The sequence below is a fragment of the Bipolaris sorokiniana genome (genome assembly GCF_000338995.1).
Source record: "Bipolaris sorokiniana ND90Pr unplaced genomic scaffold COCSAscaffold_1, whole genome shotgun sequence".
NCBI lineage: Eukaryota > Fungi > Ascomycota > Dothideomycetes > Pleosporales > Pleosporaceae > Bipolaris > Bipolaris sorokiniana.
The window spans coordinates 1,382,724-1,410,541 of NW_006911895.1; the positions used below are offsets into that span (position 1 = coordinate 1,382,724).

Sequence of the window (27,818 nt, forward strand, 5' to 3'; positions counted from 1 at the left end):
ACTAAGCCCTTTCCAATCATGCATCGCCATCAAAATTGCACTTGCTGCCTTATCGAGTCTGCATTGTTACTTCTGTTTTGATAGTACTATCGCCTTGGACCTTTCCTAGAGAGGGAAGCGAACAACGCCTACCCAGCAACATGTGTATCTACCATTACTGCTATTTTTCAGCTTGTCGACACGGTCAACTTACCAGAGTATCCTACTGCGACAAAGCAACAGCGCTTTTACTGTACGTATCCTCACTCACTTGTTTCTACTTCCCAAATTTGCTAACCTAGTTAGTAACAGCCGTCAGCAGCGCATCGCGGATGCAAGTAGTAGCCACCGAAAGCAATTTATTGTATCGTCTTTACATTCCTCAACATCAGAGATCAACAGAATTACCTCGTCACGTATGCATAATTCGCCACAGCACCAGTCGCAACATAACAACACGATGTCCTCCGTTACGCCATCAGAAGCTAGTCGCTCTTCAGTTTCGCACAACATCGTCCAGGACCAACATGTGACCACCAATAGCGAAACTGCTTTGGTTTTACACCCCGATCTGGTTGAAGAAGAACGTGTCAGGCGTGAGCATGTATTGACTAATGCTCACTCACTTTTGGATAGCCAGGGCCTGGGCAATGTTTGCATTGACGTTGCATTGAGTACAAGGCCCTCTCTACAAATTGATACTGCAAAAAATGGTAAGGAACCTGCGCTCATCGCTTTGCTCAATTTGTATGTCGGTTGACCTAACGTCTTCCAAGTTTCATTCAACAATCTTCCCAGCTCATCCAGTTGCTGCGCCAGCCCAACCATAATTTACCCCGCGGGCTCTCTTCAAGAGCGATTTCACGAGCAAAGTGAACACCAGTCTGTCGCGCAGACGACTGGGCAGTCTGAACAGAGTCCCCGGAAACCAATTCCCGCCCATTGGCTTCCCAAAGCCGCCAGTCCAAAACTTGCGACTGCACAACGTGCGAAAGAACGAACACTGAAGAAAAGCTCTGATAGTGGCTCTCCAGGATATGCGAAGGGAATTCGTGCAACGCGAAGCTCCGTGGACTTGGGTAGATCTCATGGCAGAGAGGGTACAACGTATCTAACAAAAGAGGCTCTGGAAGCCGTTGAAACCACAATGATGTCCCATAGACAACATACAAGTTCTTTCAAATCTTCTAGTTCTGCTTCGAAGCCAGCATGGAACAGCCCTACATCGCCGCTACGCAGTGTTGCACGCCAGCAGTCCGGGTGTTCGCTCAAGATATCACCCACAAAGTCATCGCATCTCCAAAACAAGTCTACAGCAGCGGATCATTCGCGAGTATCGAATAGTGTTTATGCCTCCACGAGCAAGACTTCGTTTCGTACCACGGATAGCTCACCGGTAAGAATCCCCACAAACATCGAGCTTGGCTTCCGCCAGCTACAGAGGATCCTGCTGATGTAGACACATCCCTACTTGATGTGAATGCTGACTATAATGATTAGCATAAATCTCGGAATGTCAACACAGCACCGGTCTTGCCGGAGAAATTCAAGGGTGAGAACCAACCAATCTCCAAGGCCAAGGGTTCTCTTCGTATCGTTGTGCCAAATGCAAGTACAGGCTACGACAAAGATTTTAGAGCATTGGGCCCAAAGGCTACAAATGCTTCTGACAGTAATGGTTCGATGAGTCTAGTTTCTACCGCAAGCATATCTCGCATTCCTCGCGTCGGCACAACAAACAAGGACCAGAACTCATCCCGTATTTCCGCCCTGCAGCGAGCAAAGTCTGTGGTAGAGACCATGCGATCAAAAGCAAATATCCTCGTAGATATTCCTGTGGTATCAAACGAGAAAACTCGGTCGAACACGCCCATGCCTGATATCTCACGTGGCCATTTGGGCGAAAACACTCATCCAAATCCTATAGACTCTCAGCATCAAAATCTTGACCTCGAAACGAAAGAAGAGGGAAGTCCACACGAGATTGTAACTCAAGACCACCAGCTAGCGCATGCTCATTTTCATATTTCAGCTAAGCCAGCGGACCATGTTGAAATTGGTTTGTGTCAAGCTGAGAGCCATCAACCTGGATCCAACCCAGTTGGACTCCTTGGGTATTCAGGCCACGTCCCAAACACTCCACCATTTCTGAAGGCTTTTCGCAGGGCCACAATCAGCGTTTGTGAACAAGAATCTCGAAATGCCGCACACCTAACTCTTGTGGATCCTGCGGTAGTTTACAGCTTTGGAAAAACGGATGATTTTGGTAAGAACCTCCTAGCCGCAGCGCGAGTCGATTCTTTCTTATTCTCATGGCTCATTTCTGTATAGGCAATAATTGCATCGATACTTCTTCCAACAGCGCAGCTTCTACAGCCCCTGGGCATGCATATGTTGGTGGGAATGCTGAGCCGATACATGGAACCGGTGAGGGTGGTACATCTGGCCCGGGGAATCAAGTCGACAACGAACATCAAACACAAACTAGTGTATGCTCAGATCTCCGCCCGACTGCCACTGAGTTTGTACCCAAAATGATGCTTACATCTGGCTCGACGGAGCTTGCGACTGAGCTTGCGACTGAGCGTGCGACCGAGCGTGCAGCAGTAGCTTCCCTTCAAGATGTTGCTGGCCTACCAGACATGACGGTGCTCGATAGAAATGGTATACCGTTTCTCTGGTACATGTACGGTATCCAGTTTGCCTACGAACAGGGCTTCAGGAACGGCCGACCCAAGTCTCCTCGGAAGTTCAAGCCTAAGAAAATACGCAGTCCAGCATTGTCATCTGGTGATGCTTTGCATTCCCACTCTCATGAAAGTCCCGCTATTACGATGAGAATCGCTGATCCAATTTCTACATCAGCAAAGCAGGAAGTGCCTTCTACAGAGCTTGCGTTGCGTTCGACTGTATCTGTTCACGACCCCTGCCCAATCTACAGTCAAGAATTGATTCAGCCAAACTCCCACGATGACGGGCCAATGCACGGATCCTGTGGTGCTGTGACAAACCAGCCTTTCGCGAACCAATTCGACAAGATCGTCGAGTACACCGGTACCAGGAGCAACAACACTCCCCGCCACTACAACATTGACTTCACCAAGATACAAAACGCCGGTTTCCCCACGGGCCCACGCAGCATGCAGGGTCACGTGTATCACAAAATGTCCCGATACGACTATCGGAACCACCGTCGTCTCGGAAACGGTTTGTATGGCGGTCGAGGGAACGCCGCTGGCATTCCTATAGGAGCTACCGCGCCGTTTCCCAACCCAGTCCCTCCTCAAGGCCGCCCGGATCAGATTCACAACCACAACGGAGGCATGAGCGACTACACTGAGCATTCGATTGGAACTGAGGCGTGCGGCATGGTCGATATAGTATCTGCGACTGAATTGATTGGTGGTCGGCCATGCAACGCGTGTGATCCTGGTCACTAGCTTGTTCTACGATTCTTATGAACTTGATGTCAATAGAGAAGGGCTGAACAGGATAGTAATGATGGAATAACTTCTGGGTGAACAGATTGAAAAGAAAGAAGCATGTATTTGGTATGACGCTGTATGTGGTCTTTGATCACTGCATGTGTCAGAGTCACGTTTGTACCTGGACATGGATTAGTGGAGGAGAGCGATGGAGTTGGGTTGGTTTTAGTTTAGAGAAATACATGGTAATGAATGATGTTTGATTTTCATCAATTCAATCTTGTTGTAGCATTCCCTCATTACAACATGTATTATTTGGAGAAATGATGAAGACACAAGGCAAACCGACAGTGGTAGGAGAGGCGAGTCGGCAAGTCGGCGAAAGACAGGGATGTCCATGTGGGGCTGACTAATGAGCTAGTGGGGCCTCTGAACAAAACCCGCGGCATCGCCGCCATCTCGTCTTCTTTTTCCATATAGAAAGTTGCACCCACGAAATTTGACCTCACTCTTTGCTCCTCCATAAGATTGAAGTTGACATAAGCTGGGGAGAACAATCTCTTTGCTCCCAAGAACTGCCTGCCCTTACCGCATGGGCTGACGGTCCCGTAGCTCCGAGACATCCTACGTATAATTAAAATTTTCGTCTTGAATCCTCGCTCTCCTTTGCCTCGGAACAATACCGACTCGTACAATCCAATACAGACGGCACGACGCGATGGATGCATAAACGCTCTCAAAGCGATAGTAAAGGTCGCTTTTGAGAGCGCGGCATAACAACATGGCTCGGAAGAAGAAGGCGATTGACCACATGGTCAATCGCATGAGCAAGTTGCGTCTCGTCGATGAGCAGGCCGCTTTGGCTGCGCCACCCAAACAGCCGGAGCGCAGCAAAGACACGGGCAATAAGGACGAGGAAGAGGTCGAGCGCCAGCCCTTCCGCTTCTTTGATCTCCCCTACGAGCTGCGATTGCGCGTGTACGAGGAACTCCTCATCTTCCCCAAGACCATCGACCTCGACCCGTCCAACTACTGCACCGTCGCCCCCGCCCTCCGCCTCTTCCTCACAAGCCAGCGCATGCACGACGAAGCAGCCCGCGTCTTCTACGGCCGCAACACCTTCCGCGTCTTCCCCATCCACGGCCGTTACATCAACCGCAAGCACCCGCTGCTTGCATGGTTCCCCCGCAAATACCGCGTCCTCCTTACTCGCCTTGAGCTGCGTCTAGGTCCCGGCTTCACGAAACCACCGAAATGCTGGGTCGTAGATAGCCGGCTGGGCCTCGCAGCTGTGAAAAAGGTATACCTCCTCAAGATCTTTGTAGAAATCGATCCTGCATCCGACGCGGTATTCGAGGGATTCCGCGTTGGTAATAATTTCTACACGGAATACTGTGTGGGCTTGCTGAGAGGCTTGCTCTCGCAGGTGCCGTCGATCAATGATGTCGAGTTTGATGCGTATCCTAGTGTGTCCAAGTCAAGTCCGTTGTTAGCAGGCTTGATTGAAGAGACAAGGCTGAATCAGAAGCATATTGCTTGGGGCCCTGAGAGGGGCTGGGATAAGATTGTTGAAACTGATTTGGCGAATGTGTTGCAGAAGATGGGCCTTTGATTGTGCCTCGATGTTCGCCACCACATTTGTCTTTGCAAGTACAGTATAGTAGTCATGCCTTTTATGTGTAGATATGTAGCTTACGAACTCTTCAATGAACCCTATATTCGCATACGAATGTTCTTCTTCCATTCGCTTGTTCCTCATACCTTGCGTCCTACTCAAGGAACTCACTTTTCTATCCTCCAAATAATCCATCATATCTACCTCCCTCACCTCGGACTCGCCTTCGCTAACCACGCCTTCAACCCCTCTGCATGCCTCTTTGGCAAACCCTCCCACCTCCCCTGATCATACGTCCCCTCAATCCCCTTCACCAGATTCTGCGCCTTCCTTAACACCACCCTCTTCGCCCCAGCCCACGGCGTCTTATCCACAAACGCATCCGCCTCCCCCACCATTTCCATCCTCTTATCCCTAACCTCCTTGCCATCCTGCTCCTCCACCTCGCACAACCGACAAGTGCACCTGAAACCCCACGTCTTCTCCAAAAACGCCTGTCTAGCCTCGTAATCCAGCGAGTCGTGGTACGGAAAAAAGATTTCCTCACCGGCTTTTATCGGTGCAATGGCGCGGATAACGAGGAAGTCGCCGATGAATTCCTTCTCGGTATTGGCGAGACACGAGTGATTAATGTACGCGGCGTGTTTCCACAACCCGGTGCTAGCACTGCGAGCGCTTTCCTCGCCGAATTGTGCACCGGGGCTGAAGGCGTTACGGGACATGATGTCGTGGACGCGGAAGACGTCTACAACTGGGCCATCCGCAGTTTCGAAGACATTAGCGGTGGAGGCTTCGCCTTGGTAGTCGCCGTAGAGCTGCATCAAGTGCGATGTTTGAGAAGGCTGATTTAAGCATTTTTGCACAAGAGACTTGGAGAGACCGACGGGGGAGACGCGGATCAGGTCGTCGCGGACGTCGTAGGTCATTGCGACTAGGGCGTCGGGTTCATGGGCCCAGACAACGCTGAAGGCTTTTTCACAGAGGACGAGGGAGCCAGGGGCGAGGTTGTGGGCGGCGTAGAGGCCGCGGCCTTTGCCTGGGCTATCTTTTACGACAGTGTTTTTGGTAAAGTTTGCGGCGTCGACGCGGGATCGGGCTTTAGAGATGGTGGTTCGCAGTTTCATCAGGTCATAGGATCCTGTTTCTTCTTCGCGGAGACGGGCTTCGATCTTTTTCAGTTGGAGCTTCGCATCTTTGTCGTTGGGTGTGAGCTTTTGTTGCTCTTGGAAGAATTCCTTTGCTTCCTGCCATCGGCTTTGGCTGTATGCGGCTGATCCGGCGCGGAAGTAGGCTTTGCTGTCGAGCTCTTTGGACTTTTGGTCGTCTTTGCCGGTCAGTGATGCGCGCGCATCCGTCTTGACTTCGTCCAATTGACCCAGAAGCAAGTTTACATAGGCACGGTTGCGGTAGATATCTCGTGCTAGATCTGTGTTGGATTTTGTTACAATGTCCTGGTTGGCAATTGCTAGGCCGGCCGAGTATTTCTCATGGGCTAGGGGAAGGTCCTGTTCCTTGAGCGCAGTATTGCCCTGCGTCTTGAATCTGGTAGCTGCCTTTTCGGCCTTTTCTGCATCCTCAAACTTCCTGGGATTTACAACGTCTTCATGGCAAACAACTAGATCAGAGGGGTGGTCGATCCGAAGCGTTGGCTCGCCCTGGTCCGTAAGGGTAAAATATGGCTCTTTGATAATGAACTGTTTGGTCGATTCCAGGATGTCTTCTCCATATCTTGATTTGTGGAGTAAAATCTCTAACCGCTCCGCGTCAGTGCCTGCTTCATTCTGCACCATAGTCCATGATCTGGCTACCAGCGTGACTACTGGACTGTGTCGCTTGACGACGAGCTTACGGCCTCGGTGGTGTGTTTCCATCTTCAGATCAGCCATCTCCATCGGCTCTAGTTCGGATAATGGTTTCGTACATGGGGGATAAGGTTGTCCTACACCGATGGCTGGTATAGTATTTGCTGTTTTCCCTTGAGTTTCCATCATATCTGGATCCGGTGCGCCGCCCATATCTGCCATAAGAGCAGCACCAGTGGCTGCTTGGTGTGCAGCGGTTTTGTCTCTCGGTTCCTTTGCGTTGCCATGTTGCTCAGTGCACTTCTTTAGTCGATCCTTGACAGTGCTCTTGATGCGCTCCGCCTCTTTTTCCGTAAGATAAATAGTGTTATCATCTTGGGGATTGCTCGCCATTTTGAAAGTAGTTCGTTGAGTCTAGGCTATTCGACCTGTCGCTAATGCGCCGTTGTTGTAATCTGCTTTATTTTCAAAATGCAACCGGACGTCCTATGACGTTGCTTGAGATGAAAGAAGGAAAACAAGCGAATGTTTCCGAAACGCAATGTCGCACTTGAGCTGACAGAAAATACGGTGGGCAAGTCCTGTTTAGCGATCTTGCCAGTCGTATCTGAAACCGAAACCTCTGACGCAATCAAATTTTGCTATTACTTGCAACTCAAGATGGGGTGAATTTGGAGGGGCTGAGACCTAGACGAATTTTATCGATAAATGTGGGGCCGGAGGGCGACACCCTGCAGAAGGGGAAATAATAGTGATCAATTCTCCATTAGCAACACATACCCTCTGCATAATAATTTATTTGCATCGTAACACTGATTGCCTGTTTCCTTACTTCCAAACACTCGAGCTTTCAGCCCCCGCCTTCTTTCCTTCTTGATACGTCTCACTCAAACTGTTATACAAACCCTTTACCCTCGTAATCTCTTTGAGTAATCTCTCCCTCTCGCTCTCATCACTAACCTCACCTACCACGTCCGCAAAGCTCTTCGCAGTAAAGAACTTGTTCTTCCGGTTGTACAATTGCCTCTTCTGAACCTGTTCTTCGCTCTCCCCCTCTCCCTTAACCCTAAACACTTTCTGTAGAATGTCGATGTCGTACGGAATCCCAAACAGGTCTCGACTATCTTCGTACGTGAAAAGATAGTAGAACTCGTTGAAACCGGCCCAGGTGATACCGCTCAAGCATAACGAGCAGGGCTCGTGCGTGGCGAGGAAAATGCAGTCCTTTGCTGGATGAGGGCGCGTTGCTGGGTCTGGAAAGTCGATCATGCAGAATTGTTGGATGCAGTTGATTTCACCATGGAGGAGCGGGGAGACGCGCTCATTGTTTGTGGCAAGGGTGTAGGGTGTGAGGTCCTTGCGAGATAGGATAGCTGCACCGAAGAGCTTGGAACCGCTCGAGACTCCTTGTCGTGTGAGGGGAATAATGCTTTCTTGGATTATGGATAGGAGTCTGGAAACTAGCATCCCTGGTGCTGGGTTTGTTGTCTCGATATTGGCTGACATAGCGAGTCGAATTCGAGAAGATGATGGCTGAATTTCGAATTGAAAGATCGAGGATGATGGATTTTGATTGCGATACGCTAACTTGCTTTTATCGATCAAGAACATATAAATTGTGATACTTGATCTGTCGGCCGGAGTCTACCGCTACTTAAGGCTTGAGGCGGGGCCTTCCGATGACTTGATAGCGGGGCATTGCTTTTGCACACACGTAAAACTTGCAATTCTTATTTAATTTCTAGTGGGAGCTTTGATAAACTGGCGAGATTTCGGAACAAACTCCATCTGAGCAGTATGGTGTACAATCCTTTCGTCAGTTATTGTGCATCTGATTGCAACCAAACCCAGCGGGCTGACGCCGCCAATGTGGAAAACAGCATCTTGCTTAAATCTCGTACAATGATTTCGAATTACGCTTAAATATTCATTTCCGAGGTGTTCATTCCCAATGTTTACAAATCGACAAATTCTCCCTTGAGTAGCGGATCGTCGCGAACTTGCTTGAGGTAGCTCTCCACCTTTTTTGTCAACGCAGGAACATCGAAACCAAAATACTTGTAAGCCGCCTTCCCGGGTAGACTATGACCGAATCTCTTCATGCAACATGCAGCATCAGCGTATCGCTCCCAGCCGTTGGGCGCAAATGGCTCGATGACTACCGCGGGGATACCAAGGTGTCTCTTGAGTGTTTCCCGCTTGTATTGAACCGGCTGGTTCTCAAAAAGCCGCTGGCATGGGAAGCTGACCACGCGGGCCTTGATATTCTTTGCGCTCAGCTCTTTGGCAACATCGAGTGCGTGATGTAGTTCAGCACCGATACCGATCAGTGTCACGTCAGCATTTTCAACCTCTTCGAGTACGTATGCACCCTTTCCGACCATGTCCCTCTTTGTTTGGGCCAGCTGTGGCAGTGCATGTCTCGATGTCGATATGATACTCGGCGTCTTCTTCGCCTTGATGGCTGTGATCCATGCTCCAGCCGTCTCTTCACTGTCGCCAGGTCGAATGTACAACAGATTAGGCATGGCTCGGTACAGATTTGCGAGTTCAATAGGTTGATGTGTTGGGCCATCTTCACCCATCCCGATACTGGGCTTGGTTAGTCGAGGGACACAAGAAAGTGGAGAGATTCACACCTGTCGTGCGTTGCTGCGTGTATGACTTGGAGTTGCTGCAAAGCGCCCATGCGGACTGCCGGTGCGGCGTAAAGGTAAAACATGAAAAATGAAGAGGTGACTGGGACGAAAGTGTTTGGCGCAAATGCTGCAATGCCGTTTGAGATTGCAGCCATTGCATGCTCACGAACGCCATAGTGAATATACCGGCCGCTATAGTTGCCATTGATACCGCATGTGGTTTTCAAGTCGGGCTGCAAAGGATTAGTAGTATTCTCAAGCCAATATGGCTGAAAGACTTACATGCTGGAAGTCAACCTTTCCCTTCCAAATCATATTGACTGAAGGTGTCAAGTCAGCGGTGCCGACCATAAAGTTGTTGATCTTCTCTGCGAGCATGTTGAAAACAAGTCCAGATGACTTTCTCGTCGCTGTCGGCGCATCTGGGAATTTCTCAGGTACCAAGGACTTCCAATCTTCGACAAGACGGCCTTCTACTCGACGCCTGAAGTCTGCACCTTCTTCCGGATACTTAGCCTCATACTCCTTAACCTTCTCTTCCCATGATCGCACCAGCTCTTGGCCTCTGGCTGGGATATCCTCGAAGAACTTGCGTACTTCGTCACTGATGACAAAGTGTTCATCAGGATTGAAGCCGTATGTCTTTTTCATGTTCGCCACGTCAAATGCACCGAAAGCTACTCCATGAGCAACGGCATCACCAGCGACCGCACTGCCAACACCGATGACTGTTCGCACGTTGATGAAAGTGGGCTTGTCGGTCGAAGATCGTGCCTTGTTCAGGGCCTCGACAAGACCTTCGACGTCGAAACAGCCATCTTCAACATCAATTACGTCCCAACCACATGCCCTCATTTTGGTGTTGACGTCCTCAGTATTGGTTAGATCAACTGAGCCATCGCAGGTAACTTGGTTATTGTCGTATATAACGGTGAGGTTGTTCAGCTTCAAATGCCCAGCAAAGGAAATGGCTTCCAAGGCCACTCCTTCTTGAAGACACGCATCTCCAATCATACACCACGTGTGATTCGATACGACATCAAATTCGGGCTTATTGTATATGTCTTGGAGGTTCTTTGTTGCCATAGCCAAACCGACTGCATTTGCTACACCTTGGCCCAACGGGCCGGTTGTCACTTCGATGCCTTCGTGTTCGATTTCTGGATGGCCGGGACATAGTGCATCAACTCTTTCCGAATGATATGACTTAAGCTGATCAAAATTCATGGCTTTGTATCCTGTGAGATGGAGGAATGTGTACTGAAAGAGACATGTATGGCCTTTTCTTGGTCAGTTGTGGTCTATACTGCAAGAATGATTGTGTGATGAATACCATTTGATAAGACGAATCGATCGCGGTTGAAGTAATCTGGGGTGTGAGGTGCATATCGCATGACATATTTCCACAAAGCAACACCAATTGCAGCCATTCCAATGGCTCCGCTGAAGACCTCTTAGCTATGGTTGTGGATGATGAATGATTGAACTCTTACCCAGGATGACCACCATTAAATTGCTGACACAAGTCTGCAATGAGCAATCTGAATGTCTTTAGGACATGGTCATGCTCTTTTGAGAGCTTCTGCACCGATGAATTTTCTAGCTTTTCTTCTTCTTTTAAGCTTTCCACAGCATTCTTTCCATAGGCTGTGGAGCCATTCACTTGGGGTGCGTCCTGCGACGCGTACATGATATTAGATTGTAAAAGGATTCGAGCTTTTGATGAAGAATACAGGTAAAGAAAGTGAATGAGAGTAGCAAAGAAGAATCTTAAGGAAGAAGGTATCTAAATACTTGTCCAGTGTGCGACTGACAACGGATCTTCTACGACGTATGTGCATCGAAAGTCGAGAGCACCGGGTGTTCCTAATTAGGCAACCCGGCGTATTCGCTGTGCGGAAGAGGGCGGAGGCTCTGGATTCCCATTGGCGATCGGAAGGCACCCTACACCAATACAGTAGTCATAGCCACCTGCGATCTCTACCAACCTTGTCCACTAAGTTTCCCCGCAATCCAGCGCCACCTGTTGTATCATGCGGAGAGCTGTGAGTGTGAAGTTGCTATCCCCGCAGCGACAGCAATATGACCCGCTAAACACGTGAGTCCTGGATACCGTCAGCCATTACCTCAACGTTGACCGCATTTACTCTTGCTCTCTACATTTCAAGGCAGTTTTGCATTTCCATCATTACCAATCCAATAATGAACTCAGAAACTACTTCCACCGCGTTCAAACAAACAAGCGCGACGCGTGCGACAATCAAGACATTGCTGCCAAATCCTTCCCTGCAAGTCACTGCAGACCACAAATTGAAACTTCAGGAGGCGCCTGTGTACGCGCCAGCAAAAGAAGAAGTTTTGTTGCATATTAAAGCCACTGGCGTTTGCGGGTACGTACCTTAGTAACCCAAGAACAAACTAAATTTGATATTGAATTGGGTAGGTCCGATATACATTTTTGGAAAGCAGGAAGGATAGGCTCTCTCATCGTCGAAGGAGACTGTATCCTCGGTCATGAGGCTTCAGGAGTTGTTTTGAAGTGTGGTGAAGGCGTTACAACCTTGCAACCCGGTACTTGACCTGTTACTTTTACAATACAGTCTTCTTATCTAACTCGACCTACAGGCGACCGTGTAGCAGTCGAACCCGGCGTCCCGTGTAGAACATGCTTCTTGTGCATGGATGGACGCTATAATCTATGCGAGGACGTCCAATTCGCCGGTGTTTATCCCTACGATGGCACTGTGCAGAGATTCAAGTGTCACCCTGCACGGTGGTGCCATAAGCTGCCTTCCAACATATCGTATGCTGAAGGTGCGCTCCTCGAGCCACTCTCCGTAGTCATGCACGGTATCAAATCTGCGGGTCTTTCCCTAGGCCGTGGCGCTGTGATATGCGGTGCCGGGCCCATTGGCCTCATCGCGCTGGCAGCAGCCAGAGCAAGTGGTGCGCACCCACTTGTCATTACGGATCTCGAGCCAAAACGATTGGCTTTCGCGAAAATTTTTGTGCCTTCGGCATATACCTATCAAGTTGACCGAAATCTTGATGCGTTGGGTAACGCAAAGAAGATCAGGGAGCTGTTCGACTTTGAGAATGTAGGCGAGTACGGGGCACCAGAGACTGTACTGGAATGCACTGGCGTGGAAAACAGTGTTGTCACTGCAATCTATACGGCAAGAAGGGGTGGTACCGTCATGGTCATTGGTGTTGGGAAGGAAATCATGAATAATCTACCGTTCATGCATTTGAGTTTAGCTGAGGTAAATGCTCGCACCCTGTCCCTCTTACAAAATCCGTCTCATTGACACAACACGCAGATTGATCTGAGATTTATCAACCGTTACCGTGATACCTGGCCAGCTGGTCTTCAGTGCTTAGCTGGAGGCATACTGGACCTCAAGTCACTTGTCAGTCACACATTTCCGCTAGAAAAGGCGCTCGATGCCCTACATACATGTGCCGACCTAAGCAACGGAAGTATCAAAGTTCAAATCATTGATGAGGTAGATGGTGTTTTAGAGTGACTTCTTCGCGAAGACCTGTGAGCCTCATGATGTCAAGTGAGTGTGCACTATGGGCCAATCGGATTTCTCAAAGTAGCGTGGAGCATGTGGCCGCTGATGTGAGCAATTTCGAATGCTGTCGTAGCAGAAATCAACATTTCGTACTCCTACTTACAGCTCAAACTGCTTCTCAAGAGAAAAATGGATCATATTGAATAGAAGAAATAGACAATACATCTTACTCCACTGGTAGTATCAACTGATATTTACACTATCAACGTAACAACGTTAAAGAGAATACAAGAAGACAAGAACGGAAAACAACTACTATTATCATAAAACACATTATCAGATAAACAAATACTCCCCAAGCGTGTCAATGCTTGCTCTTTGCAACATCATTACATCGCATAAGCCCTCAACGGAGGCTCAACAAACGTCTTCGTACTAAGATCCAACAGCAACAACGCACCTGCCACTGGTATCAAGCCAATCGTCGCCAACACATCATCGAGATCAAGTCCCGGTGTAGCAAAGGTACTGCATACACGCTTCAAATCAATGCGCGATAGGTCTCCCGGTCCATCTTGCTGCAGCGCATCAACAATAAGTGCGTAGGTAAGCGGGTTAGAGAGAAGACTAGCATGGCCGTAGAAAGAACCGGCCGGCTGGCCTGTACACACGCGCTGAACCTCAATGTTCGTAACACCGACGTTGCGTGCGTCGTTCATGTATGCAGAAGCCAGAGTGCCTTGTTGCGGCTCGACGACCTCGTCGAAGAAGCCCGAGTAAAAAGATGTTGTAGGTACGTATGCGCTATCGCCACCGTTGGTCCTCAGGCTTCGGATGTAGTCACTTGTAGCTTGTTGTTGGACAACAGCGGCGCTGCATGGTAGGAGCGACACATCGCTGTTTGGTGTTAGGCAGAGGGCGTTTGCAAAGACTGTACCTTTGAAGTCTGCGGATACGGGTAGGAAGTCTTTGACGACCTGTCGTGTAGAGGGCCAGTGCTTGAGTACCCATTGGGTATCAAGACCACCTTGGGACCAAGTGATGACGGCAATGTTCTGTTGATTTTGACGCGAGATAGCACTGATATAGTTGATGGCGTAGGCAATGTACTCTGCGTTCGTTTGCGTATCGCTAAGCATGGCGCCGGGTATGTTGAGCCATACTGGATCAGCGAAATCCTTGCCTGTGAGCAATTTCCGCAGGTTGGATGCAAAGTTAGTGCCGCCGTAAGAAGCGGTTCCTGGAACAAAAATAACGGGACGTTTGGCGCCGTATGTGAAGCTGGGTGGAATGAATATTGCTTGCCGCAGAGCAGATTCAGAAAGAGTATATGGCGCATCGGTGGCATCCTTCTTAGGGTAGATAGAAGATGCTGAATCTGGGTTGTTGTTCTTGATGGTGTTTTCTCCTACTGGCAAACCGCCGTTCAAGGCCGCTTGAAGTGTCTGGTCAAGGACTAGACCGTCAGCTATTTGTGTCGCAACAGCGGCAAAAAAGTCTGTTCTTGTGGTTGGAGTCGCCCATATCTTAGCGTGTGCCGCGACAGCATCTTGGATCTTCGTCGGTCGTGCTGTGGGTTGAAGCTTCTGGAGAATGTTGAGAACTTCCTGAGGCTTGCCCTCGGCTACGGCGACGTTAACATCGGCGAGAAGACCCTTCACGATCGAAACCACGCCGGGTAGGAGACCAGGTAAAAGGTTTGTGAGAATTTGACGTTCCTCAATGATTTTTGTGGCGTCTTTAATTGATGGCTGCGCTATCGCAGCGGGTACAGCGACGGACTGGGAGATGATGCTTAGGAGAGCTAACAACGATACGAAAGAACGCATATCGAAAACTATATGATCTTCAGTAAGAATTGATCAGCCAACGACAAAGCAACACAAGGTCCCTGCCGCCTGGATTACACATGGGGCCACCCTCGCTTTTAATTCAATTCAATTACATGAGTCGTGTGCTGCAGAACAAGTGCGAAGTTATTTCCATCGTGGTTCCCCTGAGTCGGCGGGTGGGCCGGTAATGATCGGGAGTGGAACCTGGCCGCTATCCATTTACGTGTATGGCGCGATGAATGCGGTGCTAGTTCTACGCGCTATTTCCTGTTTGGTGTTCTACCATGAGCAGATCATAACCTACCCTAGATGGTTGGATTAACTACCAAACTTATCAAAGAAGATGACGAAGGCCATTCTAGGCCAATCGGCATGCATAGCGCTAGCGAACCCTTCATCGCGATCAACCCGAGGGGTAAATCAGAGAATATAGCGAAGTAAGTGAGTGAGTGTATAATGCGTAAGATGCTACTCAAGTTGTTAGTGTACTCATCCGAAACCAAACTAGTGTCAGTTCGGATAGACCACATCCGCAGGAACTATTGAACCACTCCGAGGAACTTCTTTATCGCCACAACCTTGTATTCTTTCGAATTGTTAGACTCGCAAGCCCACGTGATTGTTTACGTACCAAACAAGTGGTTTGGCGTGGTTACTCTAACATGCTCCCTATCCAACCGTGACCTCGCCCAACGGCTGCCTACAGAACCATGGTCCCATCCTGCAAGCCATAGTCTCACTCATCCATGTCGAATCGTTTTCTGTAATCTGGATACCCTCTGGAATCCGGACAGAGGTCTTCACGCCTCACGAGCGCTCGTCGCACAATGGAGATATTAACAGATAAGTGTTCTTAACGCGAGACTAGTAATTGAAATTCCCATATAATTCCTCATATCATGCTTTCACATTGAATTCGCACCCAAAAACAAACTTTAAACCGTCTTTCTCCAGCCTCCAGCAGGTGGCTGGCCAGGGTTCGTCATATCACAGCAGCATCCATTATTGACGCACCGACAAGCTCCAGTGAATCCCTACCGCAGAATTTAGCCATTGCCACACCACCAACTCATTTATATTACGAATATAGTTCCTTAATAAAGGCGAGGGGTAATAGAAAATACTCACATCGCAGGGACACTCAATGCAAGCAATGTGCATGGAATCGCCACCGTCAGCACGGCTAGCAAGGGTCTTGAAAGAGCGGTTGAGCGAGATCTGAAAGATGTGTTTAGTTGTGATGCTGGGAAGAGCGGAATGTTGCGGGTGAACAGTAAGGAAGGACATACGGCACCCGGGGCAGCTAGCACTGTGGCAGTGTAGATTGCCGTGCTGAGAAGGAGGATGAACTTCATCTTGCCTGGTGTCTTAAGAAGAGATATTATGATCGAATACTGATATAAGAATGTATCTGAGAGAGTATTTGCGGCGTGTTATGGATATCCGTAAGCCAGAAGTGCTGATTGAAGTCCAAACAGTGATCTAATGAACAATCCAAAGCTGGAACGAGCTCACAATTATATAGAACAAGAGCTTCAGATCAGGCTACGATGATTACATCCGCGGCACGCATCTACATCTTCCTGCCAAGTATTGATTTGAACATAGTGCGATCCTATGGTCAGCACCTTGTAAATGTAGCACTTAGTGTGCCATCAACTAGTTTCTCACACTGGTTGGATAAATTATCCTGGAGATTCCTTCACTGCACGCCGTAATCCATCGCCCGTTTGCATCCGCTTGGCCATTCCGGATCTCACAGACCATGACTTGGGATCGAGGAAATCGGGTGTTTAGGAAGACATTCCTACTATGATTTAAAATAGAAAAACAAAACATATAGCCCTTTAATTTGAACCAAGCCTCTAATACAAGACCAGGAGATTGAGTCTAGGTATCTGTTCGGTTTCCCAGCCGATGCGTAGTTGGCCACCTACGGTAGGCTGTGCTGGGCTATCATGACTGTGCCACATTCCTCTAGGATGCCAGCACAAACAATCGAGTCAAGAATGATGTCACGCTTCGTTCCTATTACAACGATGTAGGCTTATTTTAGTTGCCTAATGTAGTTCTAGCAAGGCAAGTTGCATTTGCTCAGCTGTGCAACAATCTTGTGGATTTTTGCAGCCTAGAACAACTTGTAGTGCTGTAAGTAAATGGCTCGGGGCTTATCGTAAAACACAAACTCCAAGACCAGTTGGTACTGATGTTCATTGGTCAGTGTGGTGAGTTTGGGGTCTGAAGTTCGGGTTTGCCTTGGGGCCGCAATGTCAGCGCCAAGCCCGAGATTACGAGGGGCCAAAGCATACGAGAAATACTGATTAGTGGGCAGGATCAGGCAGATGCTCAAGATTAGGGTTTCAATAGAGGTGGCTGAGACATTGGTTCATGGCGTGTACCGCCCTTGGTCGATAGAAGTTCTAGAAACGATATGTCTCGCAACGATGATCACGGGTACTATCTTTTGGTCGTTTGGATATGGATAAGCATATGATTCAGGTGACCAGGATACCGTTTACGTCTTTACCTTTTCAAAGCCATATCTCCTAGTTCGGCAGGCAGTTAACACAGCTCATACCGACTTCATGAAGCTGGTTGGCATTTTTCGACAACGAGCGTTATACTCGAGCGACTCTTGAAGGTGATTTTCAAGATGAACATTGAAAAAGCTTGTAAGAGTTAAGGCGATCTTGGTTATTTTTAAGAAATTCCATGGAGAGTTAGTGAAGAGCCAACAATGTACAAGATATTGTAATGTCATGACAGGCGAACGTTCGTAAGGACAATGATATTGATGACTGGCCGCAAACAAAAATCCATTTTCTTGATCGAATGGGAGTCAGGAAGCAACCAAATATACAGAATGAAGGTAAACAGGGTCAAACTTCAGCCAAACAAGGCTTTGATAGCTACCTTCGGATTGGAGCACTGTGCCTATTGTCTGTGACTTCGCGTATCAGCCCATTTGATTCGAAAATACACACCAGTGTATCATGATTGAGACAAATTTTTGAATCGATTGAAACCCACCGAGACGGCTTCAAGAGTGATGTTGAAGATTGAAAATCTTTGCAGAGAGAGGGCTGTCTTTGGTGAGCGGGGTAGCTTGTTCCTTTCCGTCACCCGCGAGCACACCGTGATCTCAACTTTGTTGATTGCATTCCTACGTATGTTTCTAATCACGAGACATGGGTGAATTGAGTTGCTGAGACTGTTTTGACAGCAAATGCCTCTATTGCCCAACACACCTGCGACGCTCAGTGAATGCATAGAGGGTAGCAGTGACGTCATAATTACGCCGCCCATGACATTGATTTCTGTAAGCGACAAGGCGTAGAAAAACACCAGTAGGTACTGTGAATAGCGTAGAAAACGCCTTCATTTATGGGAGAGCGTCGTATGGATTGAGAAACGCTCTGCCAGGTCGACGAGCAGAATCACATACCCGCAACTACCCGAAAGCACAAACCAGGGTATGCGACTTCTTCGAATCCAGCGTTTATGAAATTTTAACAGGGAAACAACACAAATCAGTGACCTATCGTACGACGAGGTATATAAGACACCGGATAAGACCGGAACATACAGCACCATCTGCAATAATTCGCTATATAGCCTATGATATCCTCACGAACCTCTTTAATTTAATGCTCCAACAACTGAAGACTTAGTTACCTGTCCAAGCCGCCCCAGTAACCATCCAACCTCGACTCCATACTTTAAGATCGCTTTCTGTTTCTTCTCGGGAACTCTCAAACATGTCGCCCAATGGGAAACAACAAAAGAACGAAAAGTTCGGTCATCTACCTCTATCGACCTCCGGGCCACAAGAGACTAGCTTGACAGTGCGTATTAATTGTCAGATCTCATTACAAAGTCCCGATACTGACATACAAAGTAGGGCAACGCGCTCCTTCGAACTCCCTATTTCAACAAAGGCTCAGCATTCACCAAAGAAGAACGCGATACATTCAAGCTTCATGGCCTTCTTCCTTCCAATATTCAAACCCTCGATGAGCAGGTCAAGCGCGCATATGCCCAATACAGCTCTCGTTCGAACGACCTCGCCAAGAACACCTTCATGACGAGTATGAAGGAGCAAAACGAGGTCCTCTACTACAGAGTATGAGATACCCTGTAGATCGTCAAATATCACAACTAACGACTAGCAGCTGATTCTTGATCACCTGAAGGAGATGTTCTCCGTCATCTATACTCCTACTGAGGGTGAGGCAATAGCTGATTACTCCAAAATCTTCCGAAGACCCGAAGGTTGCTTTCTCAATATCGAAGACATGGGTCGCGTTGAGGACGACATCAAGCAATGGGGCGGCCCCGAGGATATTGACGTGATAGTCGTAAGCGATGGGCAGCAGATACTGGGTATTGGAGACCAAGGTGTAGGAGCCATCCTGATCAGTGTAGCAAAACTTGTCATCTACACACTATGCGCAGGCATACATCCTTCACGAACACTGCCGGTGGTCCTTGATTGTGGTACAGATGTGGGTATATGTGAATTCTTTTACCAGATGTAGGGCTGATTCAAGTACAGAACGAGGATCTCTTGAATGACGAGCTATATCTTGGCTTGAGAAAACCACGAGTATCTGGCGAGAAGTACGACCAATTCGTCGACACGTTTATAAAAGCCGCGCGAAAGCAGTACCCCAAGGCCTACATACACTTTGAAGACTTTGGCTTGGACAATGCACGAAGAATCCTCGACAAGTATACTCCTGAGATCGCATGCTTCAATGACGATGTTCAAGGGACTGGTTGTGTCACGCTTGCAGCTATCATGGCGGCTTTCAAAGTCAGCGGCACGAAGTGGGACGAAGCCCGCTTTGTCATGTTTGGAGCGGGCTCAGCGGGAACTGGGATTGCAGACCAGATTCGGGATGCCATAGTGCAGAACACCGGAAAATCAGACGACGAAGCGAGCCGTCAAATTTGGTATGTCTATACTCAGTATGACTAATCAAAGTCAAGCTGATTTTCTTCAGGTGTGTCGACAAACCAGGCCTTCTTTTGCAGAGAAAGAAAGACCAGCTTACCCCTGCTCAAATACCCTTCGCGCGCACAGACAAGGAATGGGAAGGAAAAGATCATGGGGATCTACTCTCCGTTATCAAAGAGGTGAAACCGCATGTTCTCATAGGCACATCGACCAATCCAGGCGCCTTCACAGAAGATGTCGTCCGGGAGATGGCCAAACACGTCGAGCGCCCTGTCATCTTCCCGCTGTCCAACCCAACCAAACTCCATGAAGCCAAACCCCAGGATCTGTATGATTGGACAGATGGAAAAGTACTAGTGGCGACTGGTTCACCTTTTGACCCAGTTAAGTACAACGGAAAGGAATATGAGATATGTATGTCACCGATATTGCACTTTGACAAAGACAGAATGCTCACTCCCTACTAGCCGAGTGCAACAACTCTGTAACATTCCCAGGCATTGGACTAGGTGCAGTCCTGTCCCGCACTCGCCTGATGACCCCCGCACTTCTTGTCGCCGCTGTTCAAGCTCTAGCTTCCGCAGCTCCAGTGGTTAACAATGACGGGGCCGGTCTCCTCCCTGACGTTAAACATGTCCGAAAAGTCAGTGTACAGATTGCCAAAAATGTGATAAAGAAGGCGGTGGAAGATGACTTGGCGCAAGAAAAGAATATACCAAGTGATGATGCAGAGTTGGAAGAATGGATAAGAGAGCAGATGTGGGAAGCGGAGTACAGGCCGTTGAAGCTTGTTGAGCATGACAAAGCGGATGCGCATGCGAAGGGAGAGGCTGGAACAGCATCGGGACAGAGAGCAGCAAGGTTTGACTCTTAGTCCTATATTCACGAAAGTATGTAGTAGGCTACTTTGTCAGCTGTTGCTTAATAAGGTGATGGTATGATGAGAGCTAGTCTAGTTTTAGTACCCAACGCCAACGCTCAATGTAATAAATACAAGGGTGTGATGAGAAACGAGTTACATGAACGTTGGTATGAACGCAAATACTTAGGGTCTCCAGATATGGCTTCTATCTTGGGGTCAGCGCTAGTAACCATCTGGAATCCGTCTTGATCCGGTGGCTCAGCATCCGCGTGGCCATGAGCAATGTTACGTACAATTCTCAGGAACCCACCGGGTACCTGGCTTAATCAAAACAGTCCCTACTTCTGATCTGTCAGCCGGGACATTGTCGTAGATTCACATAAGAGTTTCACATAGGCTCTCCGGCCAAACTCCGTTCGCCTTCGCCTTGATTAGCGATTTTATATAAACAACATGATTCAAGGATTTCGGTGTTAGAACGAGTGTCTCAAAAGTGATCGGGAGGTTCCTGAACTGAAAAGCTGACATTAGTCCCGCCACTAAACCTACAAGGATCACGCCAGCGCGCTGGAAAAAGATGCCAGACAGAAATTTGCAGACTAATCCAGATCTTAATATTGCCGCAAAATCATAGCTGCCCCAGGAAATTCCAAGATACGAGCGCGAATGGCTTCCGTTAATGTTTCGTCAAGCTCTCACTTATATTACTTATTACATATAATCCGGAGAAGTGCGTACCCCTGCCTTACTACCGTTACAAGTAAGAGTTCTGTGTGTGGAGAGAGGGTATGTTACTGGTGAAAAGAGGTATAAATACATGTTCCGGATATGCAGAATCAAGAAGTCAATATCAAATACATCATCAACTCCTTCAGCAAACATATCAAATAAACTAGTAAACAATCTTAAACGCAATTATGTGGGTTTTCTACTAACTCACCAGCTTTGCTGCCGGCGCCTTTCTGGCTCCGGCTGCATTATCTGTGGGACCAGGAGAGGCCCGCGAGATTATAAAGCGGGCTTTACGCGCCTACGGGCCATGGATCTTGCTGAGTTGAAGGGTATGCCTTCTGAAACACAATCCCTTCCGCAAAATTAACTCTTTCAAATAGCTTCTAAAGAAATAGTAACGTGTTTTACAAGCGAGCGGCGCGTACAAGCGAGCGGCGCACCCCACCAACTTTGCACACCTCTCTCATCTTATCATACTATGGCCCCACGCAACGTTACTTAAATAGTATTAAATGAAGCAGACGTACAGCTTACTATCTCCTCTATAGCTAGTAAACAGATCTAAAGTAATAAATATACTGCAGCACTCTATAATATAGCTGAGATAACGCTCCGCTGCTAACGCGCTAGTAGGCCTACCTAACGCGATTGCTAGCCCAACTCAAAGAAGCTTACTAAGCTAGAAGAGGAGGTAATTATTAATTATATACTTAATCTTAATCTACGTAGATTCTCGCCTATCTACGCAGCTATACGCAATATAGCTAATAGACTATTAGCTATACGCGGCGCTAGCTAGGTCGGCGTTTACTAGCTACGCAACTTTATTAATCGTATAGATAGGCTTACAACGCGGTTTAATTAAGCTTATAATAGACAGAGAGCTCTATACGAAGATCTAGTTTTAATTAAGAGCTAGTTTAAGCTTATAGAGTAGATAAAGGCTAAGTATAGTATCTATAATAAGAACGTCTATAACTTTAATAAAGCTAGCTTTTTAATAGGTAAGATTACGACTTAGCTAGTCGTAATAGCGTTAGAGAGGAGGGGCTAGCTAAAGGCAGTTAAGCTAGGTAATCGTAAGTAGGTGACACTAATCGCAGCAATTAACGCAGCTAGCTAGTTAATCCTACTATTCCTTATCTTTACTAGCTAGTATTACCTATCTACTTAGTATAAGGAGATAGAGATCCTACGCGACTAGGCGATCTTAGTCAGCGATAATAGTTAACGTGCCCCACCAGTCACCGGCCGATACCAGTCACCGGCCACCCCACCCAACCTAACCCGACGCTCTACACAACTACTACAATACCGCGACAGCAACGCTCTGTAAAGGCTACTCGTGAAGGTAGACTTAATCTTACTATAGATTTAATTCAGAAAAACATTATTTCTACACCTACTCATACTGCTACGTTATATACTATCTCTTATATAACGCTTTAACGCCGTCTCTAAGGTAGTCTACCTAAAGCAGCTACAAACGCCTAGAAGTAAAAGCTATTACCTACTAAGAAGTAATCTCTTATATAATAGATCCTAGACCTTAATTAACGCGGTTTTCCGCTATATACTGTATTATTAACGTACAATAAATAGTAGACGCTCTACTCACTACGCGTAGTTAAGATCTACCTCTATAACCTATTAGTAAGAACTAAGTGTTGAAATAAGGAGGGTGCTACTTGTTCTATAGCTAGCTCAGAGGTATAGTAGTCTACTTGTCTAGCGATAGACTCAGAGGTAGCGAATCGATAGGTTCTAGGATGAAAAGAGAGAAATGCTAGGGGAGAGAGATAAGGATTGGATTGATCTGATCTAGTAGTCTGATCTGTTCTTGTAATCTGCTCTAGTTTCTATCTACTAGCTATTCTACTACTATATATATTTGCTATACTAGATTCTAGAAGAATCTATCTAGTAGTAGATTACGTAGCTATAGACGTAATAGATAGATGAATTATATAGGGATTGGTTGACTAAAGAATCCGAGTATAGTGCCGAGCACCCGGATTATATCAGAGATTAGCTGATTAGCTTATATCTCTAACACGCCCCTTTAAGCTAGGCAGCTAAGATCTAAGATATCTATTAGATTTACTTATACTAGAAAATCTTAAATCTTCTCAGCGTTTATTACCTTCGTAAGACAATCAGCTAGTAAGCAGCTAGTATTTTAATATTATAGCTGGATCTGTTTAGCCTCTACCTTCTCACGCACAAAGTAGTATTAAATATTAATATGTTTAGTTCTAGCGTGGTAGGTGGGATTTTTAGATAGCTAGATCGCACTCTAGCTATCAGAGTATATCATCACAGTTCTATCTAATAGTATATCAAATAGTTGTTTGATCTCTTTAATAAATTAGATTAGATAGATACTCTGTTTAGTTAATTCGCGATATGCCATAAATTCGGCTTCTGCGCTTAATAAAGCCACTATTAGTTATAGCTTTAATAGCTATAAAATTACGTAATAGTTCTTATTTAGTTAAAGTAAAAATATGTATCCTGTCGTAGATCTTTAACTATTAAGATCGCCGCCCTAATCTGCATCCGTGGATCTAATCAGCTTAATCTAATCTAATCTAACTAATATAGATTAATCTAACTTAATAGATCTAGCTTAGGAGCTAGCATTAAGTTGGTAGAGTAGTCCAATCTGCTTTAATTAAGATAGATATCCCTAGAGGTAATCGAGACTACTAAAATACTCTAGACTTAGATTAGCCATAAATCTAGATAGAAGATTAACTACGTAAGTAATATCTAGCCGAGTAAAAGTAGATAGGTAGATTAGAGAGCTAATTTATTGTTAAAATAGATTAGTATCTTTTACTATCGCTATCTAATCGTTTTTACTAAGCTTTATACTATATTAAAGAGGTATTTACCTTAGTTTAACGTTCTCTTTATTAAAACGGATAAGTAGCCTTTAAAGATAGCTCTCTTAGGTAATGTAGATCGATCGATCTAATCTAATAATTTAGATACTAAGAAACTTAGATACATTACCTAGATCTTTAATCTCTAGATCTAATATATCCGATAGATTGTGGAATAGATTCTTAATTTTTTGCTCATTTTCTCTAAATATAAGTAAATCATCCACGTAAGTAGTAATTATAATCTTCTAATCACAATTAATATATATAGCTGTATCAATAGATAGAGATTAAAATTCTAGTTAGCCTAGTAGGCTTACTAGTAGCTTCTACCATTATCTACTAGCTTATTTTAATCCATACAGTGCCTTATTAAGTAGGCAGACGTGCTAAGGGTATCGTAGATCTAAAAATCCTTCTAGTTACTTAATAAATATCGTAGTATCAATAAAAGCATTTAGAAAAGCTTATTTAATGTCCCAGCTTTAAATAATCCAGTCTTAAGCTGTAGCTATCACTAGTAGTAATCTAATAAGATTAGGTCTAGTAGTATTAGTAAACGTTTCTTAATAGTTAACGCCAAATTCTTGTTAAAATCCTTTTACTACCTAACGAGCTTTAAAGATATAGTCATTATTTTATTAGTATTTTCAGTTAAGTACCTAATAACCTTTAAGAACTAAATAGCTAGTAGGCCTTAGCACAAGCGTCTAGGTATTATTCTTCTATAGTTAATCTAGCTCTTTCTACATTACTAATAGATATTAATCCTTATTAGCGTATTTAAGAACTTAAGCATAGTTTTTTAGATTAGTAATATCCCTAGAGGTAAATAAGATCTCCTCTAGAATAATATCCTCTATAGAAACTTTAGTAGATAGAGCTAATACAGCTATTCTAGCTCTATTCTTAATTAGAACAATTAAATTCTTTCTAACTATTCTCCATTAATTAGTGGATTGATTGGTGGATTAATCAACGTTTTAATTAATTTTTAACGTCTTCATCTAATCTCTCTTCAGATAGAGATTTTAATCAGTTTCTTAATTAATTTCTTAATCGATTTCGAGTTGCGATTTGTAATCGTGAGCTTAATCGTTAAACACTCCTTTAAGTATTCTCACATCTCTCGCAGTTACAATCTTATTCGACTTTAGATTAATTAGTCGATATAGATTACTACTAAGATAGCTAATAAGATAGTATAGCTAGACTCAAGAATCAAGTTTACTAATAAATTCTTTTAGCTCTTTTTGATGTGCTAGAGATCCCTAAATTTTAATATTGCTAATATTTAGCTTATATCTATATTTAGCTTTAAATAGTATTTAAAAGCTAATAGAACTATATAGCGTTCTATTATATAGATATACTGCTAAGAGTAAGGCTTCTACTTATAGCTTATTTAGCATTTTAGATTTAAATAGTAGAGCTCTAATCTTATTAAATAGTATTCAATTAATCCATTCAGCTACACCTTTACCTTCTAGATTAAATAGAGGGGTAAATTAGAGTTTAGAACCTTTTCTATTTAAGAGCTTCTACAGATCTTTCGTATTCAGCTTATTATCTAATTAGATAAGCTTAATCTACTTTAAATCCTATACTTTAGCTCGTTTAATAAAAGCTTTAACTAGTATTATAAGCTCTAATCTAGATATAAGAAGATCGACTTCTAGATACTTAGTATAGTAGTTAAGAAAGGTTATATAGTACCTATAGCCCTTATTTATTTTTAGCTTAATAGGCCCTCCTAAATCGCAGTAGATAAGATCGCTAAAATTATTAACTAGAGTTAAGATGTGATCTCTGCTTATTTTACTAGCAAATTTACTTTTTAAGCATATCTCGCAATTACTAAATAAGTTACTAGTCTTAATATTTAATTTAATGCCATCGGTATTTTCACGAAGCTTATTTAAGCTTATTTGTCTAATATAGCTAAAACGTCGGTGTAGTAAAGATATCTAATTCTTCTATTCGATAGATTTCGATTAATTAAACTATTCTAATAGATCTAATTATTCGGATAGATTTAATATATCAGATAATAGATTCAGCTAGTCTAATAGATCGATTAGTTATACTGAGTTATTAATCTCTGCATAGATCTAATTAGTTTAATAGATATCGCTGATCGTAGTAAAGATCGCGATCTTTTAAGCGTATTATCCCTTAGCTAGTGTCTTACTAGAACGAGTAATTAGACTATAGTTCTTAGCAAATTAGAATTCTGCTCCTTTTTAGACTACTTAATAGAGACTTAATAGATTAACACGAAAGTCTGGTACAAGGAGTACTTCTTTTAGCACTACTAATCTGCTAGTGCTAGTGAATATAATTAGTACTTCTCCTTTGGCTATTACTAGTAGTAGTGTTCCTATATTACCTCATTTAATATAGGTATTAGATACACTAGTAAGATTCCAGAATAGAGTTCGATCGCAGCAGATATGCGCACTAGCTCCACTATCTAGTATCCACTCAATAGATTTGGTAGATTGGATGGATCTAGTAGTATTGATATCAGCGATATTTTGGTCTACTGATACAATCGTAGATAGAGCTTCTTCCGTTTTGAATAAGCTCTGGTTGGTGCGCTTAGATGGATCTTTTTGCCAACATTAATCAACTAGATGCCCATTTCTTCTGCAGTAGCTGCAGTGCTTCGAGCTTCTGTTGGATTTCTGAGTTGATAAGGACATTTCTATATCCTTAGATTGATAAGATCAATAAGATTGATCGTATCTATAATTAGATCGATAGTATAGATCAGATCGATGGGATGGATCGGATCAATAGGATAGATTAGATCGATGGGATAGATTGGATCGATAAGATTTAATATAGCTCCTTTAGATCAAGCTGTTTAAGCTGCTAGAGCTATTCTTAATAGATCTAAAACGTCTGGATTCGTTAATAATCTAGCTGCACATCATTTCAAGATTAATTTCTTTATTTAATCTAAAGTCTTGCGTGATCGCGGTAGTAAGATAATTAAATTCTAACTTAAATTATTAAGTATTAGCGCAGCAATAAATCGATCAGGCAGTTCGATTTTGCGAGCTTTTAAGCTCAGAGTAAGCCTTAATAGCTTTTAAAGATAGGTTTCGACGTTATTTTAGTAGCTTATAAGTATAGTGTTGATTAGATCTTTATAGATTAAGAAATCAGAGCTAAACTGTAACGGGCTGAACGCCCTTTGGATAGCTCCTCGATGGAATCTCGGCCTACTCGCAGAACCCGGGTGCTGTCTCGAGCACCCGGATTCTCTGCGCACCGCCCGAACGACGTTCAGACGACAGCCGCAGGACCCAGAAGCTGCCTCGTGCACCTAGACTTCACCGGTCCGATTGTTACTCGGGTAACCAGCTTGTATATAGACAGCTACGTAGCTTGGGAGCTTAGCTCCTCATCGAATACAACCTCTTGTATACCTCGCGATTGCTCCCCAGAGCGCAGCCCCTTACATTTTGTATTCGATCCCAATTAGACATAAGCCTTAGGCGGACTGTCTTCTGACTAAGCTTCAGAACGTGCTATTAGCATAAGCTAGTAACACGGAG

The 27,818-nt window shown here is 45.2% G+C and overlaps 10 protein-coding genes across 10 annotated transcripts; 5 read left to right on the forward strand and 5 right to left on the reverse strand.

Moving 5' to 3' along the window:
• Positions 1–439: 439 nt before the first annotated feature.
• On the forward strand, positions 440–3,419 carry COCSADRAFT_155642 (uncharacterized protein; the record flags this gene model as incomplete). The annotated part of the gene is made up of 4 exons (XM_007696586.1): positions 440–726; positions 778–1,375; positions 1,480–2,245; positions 2,311–3,419. 4 exons carry the CDS (start codon positions 440–442, stop codon positions 3,417–3,419), a joined length of 2,760 nt encoding a protein of 919 aa, XP_007694776.1.
• Positions 3,420–3,880: 461 nt separating this feature from the next.
• On the forward strand, positions 3,881–5,122 carry COCSADRAFT_210242 (uncharacterized protein). The gene has a single exon (XM_007696587.1). The coding sequence runs from the start codon at positions 4,186–4,188 to the stop codon at positions 5,014–5,016; it is 831 nt and encodes a 276-aa protein (XP_007694777.1). The 5' UTR covers positions 3,881–4,185; the 3' UTR covers positions 5,017–5,122.
• COCSADRAFT_210241 (uncharacterized protein) lies at positions 5,123–7,479 on the reverse strand. The gene has a single exon (XM_007696588.1). The coding sequence runs from the start codon at positions 7,212–7,214 to the stop codon at positions 5,229–5,231; it is 1,986 nt and encodes a 661-aa protein (XP_007694778.1). The 5' UTR covers positions 7,215–7,479; the 3' UTR covers positions 5,123–5,228.
• An 82-nt stretch (positions 7,480–7,561) lies between these two features.
• Positions 7,562–8,438, reverse strand: COCSADRAFT_32175 (uncharacterized protein). Its single transcript, XM_007696031.1, has one exon. It carries the CDS (start codon positions 8,430–8,432, stop codon positions 7,650–7,652), a length of 783 nt encoding a protein of 260 aa, XP_007694221.1. The 5' UTR covers positions 8,433–8,438; the 3' UTR covers positions 7,562–7,649.
• Positions 8,439–8,776: 338 nt separating this feature from the next.
• COCSADRAFT_77503 (uncharacterized protein) lies at positions 8,777–11,150 on the reverse strand (the record flags this gene model as incomplete). Its single annotated transcript, XM_007696589.1, has 5 exons — positions 8,777–9,413; positions 9,461–9,693; positions 9,743–10,740; positions 10,794–10,903; positions 10,984–11,150. The coding sequence occupies 5 exons, from the start codon at positions 11,148–11,150 to the stop codon at positions 8,777–8,779; spliced, it is 2,145 nt and encodes a 714-aa protein (XP_007694779.1).
• Positions 11,151–11,483: 333 nt separating this feature from the next.
• COCSADRAFT_106028 (uncharacterized protein) lies at positions 11,484–13,220 on the forward strand. Its single transcript, XM_007696590.1, has 4 exons — positions 11,484–11,850; positions 11,904–12,031; positions 12,086–12,723; positions 12,781–13,220. The coding sequence occupies exons 1-4, from the start codon at positions 11,663–11,665 to the stop codon at positions 12,985–12,987; spliced, it is 1,161 nt and encodes a 386-aa protein (XP_007694780.1). The 5' UTR covers positions 11,484–11,662; the 3' UTR covers positions 12,988–13,220.
• On the reverse strand, positions 13,152–14,876 carry COCSADRAFT_32177 (uncharacterized protein). The gene has a single exon (XM_007696032.1). The coding sequence runs from the start codon at positions 14,805–14,807 to the stop codon at positions 13,368–13,370; it is 1,440 nt and encodes a 479-aa protein (XP_007694222.1). The 5' UTR covers positions 14,808–14,876; the 3' UTR covers positions 13,152–13,367.
• Positions 14,877–15,667: 791 nt separating this feature from the next.
• On the reverse strand, positions 15,668–16,266 carry COCSADRAFT_131280 (uncharacterized protein). Its single transcript, XM_007696591.1, has 3 exons — positions 16,100–16,266; positions 15,939–16,028; positions 15,668–15,844 (listed from the first exon to the last, which is right to left on the reverse strand). The coding sequence occupies exons 1-3, from the start codon at positions 16,163–16,165 to the stop codon at positions 15,746–15,748; spliced, it is 255 nt and encodes an 84-aa protein (XP_007694781.1). The 5' UTR covers positions 16,166–16,266; the 3' UTR covers positions 15,668–15,745.
• A 1,930-nt stretch (positions 16,267–18,196) lies between these two features.
• Positions 18,197–20,785, forward strand: COCSADRAFT_186361 (uncharacterized protein). The gene is made up of 6 exons (XM_007696592.1): positions 18,197–18,655; positions 18,712–18,933; positions 18,983–19,315; positions 19,366–19,766; positions 19,817–20,184; positions 20,238–20,785. The coding sequence occupies exons 1-6, from the start codon at positions 18,569–18,571 to the stop codon at positions 20,642–20,644; spliced, it is 1,818 nt and encodes a 605-aa protein (XP_007694782.1). The 5' UTR covers positions 18,197–18,568; the 3' UTR covers positions 20,645–20,785.
• A 6,609-nt stretch (positions 20,786–27,394) lies between these two features.
• Positions 27,395–27,802, forward strand: COCSADRAFT_210295 (uncharacterized protein). The gene has a single exon (XM_007696593.1). The coding sequence runs from the start codon at positions 27,470–27,472 to the stop codon at positions 27,743–27,745; it is 276 nt and encodes a 91-aa protein (XP_007694783.1). The 5' UTR covers positions 27,395–27,469; the 3' UTR covers positions 27,746–27,802.
• The last annotated feature ends 16 nt before the right edge of the window (positions 27,803–27,818 follow it).

Excerpts from the sequence above, each read along its gene's own strand:
- COCSADRAFT_210242 (XM_007696587.1), top strand. The coding sequence starts at position 4,186 with ATGGCTCGGAAGAAGAAGGCGATTGACCACATGGTCAATCGCATGAGC.
- COCSADRAFT_210241 (XM_007696588.1), bottom strand. The coding sequence starts at position 7,214 with ATGGCGAGCAATCCCCAAGATGATAACACTATTTATCTTACGGAAAAA.
- COCSADRAFT_32175 (XM_007696031.1), bottom strand. The coding sequence starts at position 8,432 with ATGTTCTTGATCGATAAAAGCAAGTTAGCGTATCGCAATCAAAATCCA.
- COCSADRAFT_106028 (XM_007696590.1), top strand. The coding sequence starts at position 11,663 with ATGAACTCAGAAACTACTTCCACCGCGTTCAAACAAACAAGCGCGACG. Across the intron at positions 11,851-11,903 it reads AAAGCCACTGGCGTTTGCGG|GTCCGATATACATTTTTGGA; the intron begins GTACGTACCTTA and ends TGAATTGGGTAG. Across the intron at positions 12,724-12,780 it reads TGCATTTGAGTTTAGCTGAG|ATTGATCTGAGATTTATCAA; the intron begins GTAAATGCTCGC and ends CACAACACGCAG.
- COCSADRAFT_32177 (XM_007696032.1), bottom strand. The coding sequence starts at position 14,807 with ATGCGTTCTTTCGTATCGTTGTTAGCTCTCCTAAGCATCATCTCCCAG.
- COCSADRAFT_131280 (XM_007696591.1), bottom strand. The coding sequence starts at position 16,165 with ATGAAGTTCATCCTCCTTCTCAGCACGGCAATCTACACTGCCACAGTG. Across the intron at positions 16,029-16,099 it reads TGCTAGCTGCCCCGGGTGCC|ATCTCGCTCAACCGCTCTTT; the intron begins GTATGTCCTTCC and ends CACATCTTTCAG. Across the intron at positions 15,845-15,938 it reads GCATTGAGTGTCCCTGCGAT|GGATTCACTGGAGCTTGTCG; the intron begins GTGAGTATTTTC and ends ATTCTGCGGTAG.
- COCSADRAFT_186361 (XM_007696592.1), top strand. The coding sequence starts at position 18,569 with ATGTCGCCCAATGGGAAACAACAAAAGAACGAAAAGTTCGGTCATCTA. Across the intron at positions 19,316-19,365 it reads TCCTTGATTGTGGTACAGAT|AACGAGGATCTCTTGAATGA; the intron begins GTGGGTATATGT and ends ATTCAAGTACAG. Across the intron at positions 20,185-20,237 it reads CGGAAAGGAATATGAGATAT|CCGAGTGCAACAACTCTGTA; the intron begins GTATGTCACCGA and ends ACTCCCTACTAG.
- COCSADRAFT_210295 (XM_007696593.1), top strand. The coding sequence starts at position 27,470 with ATGGAATCTCGGCCTACTCGCAGAACCCGGGTGCTGTCTCGAGCACCC.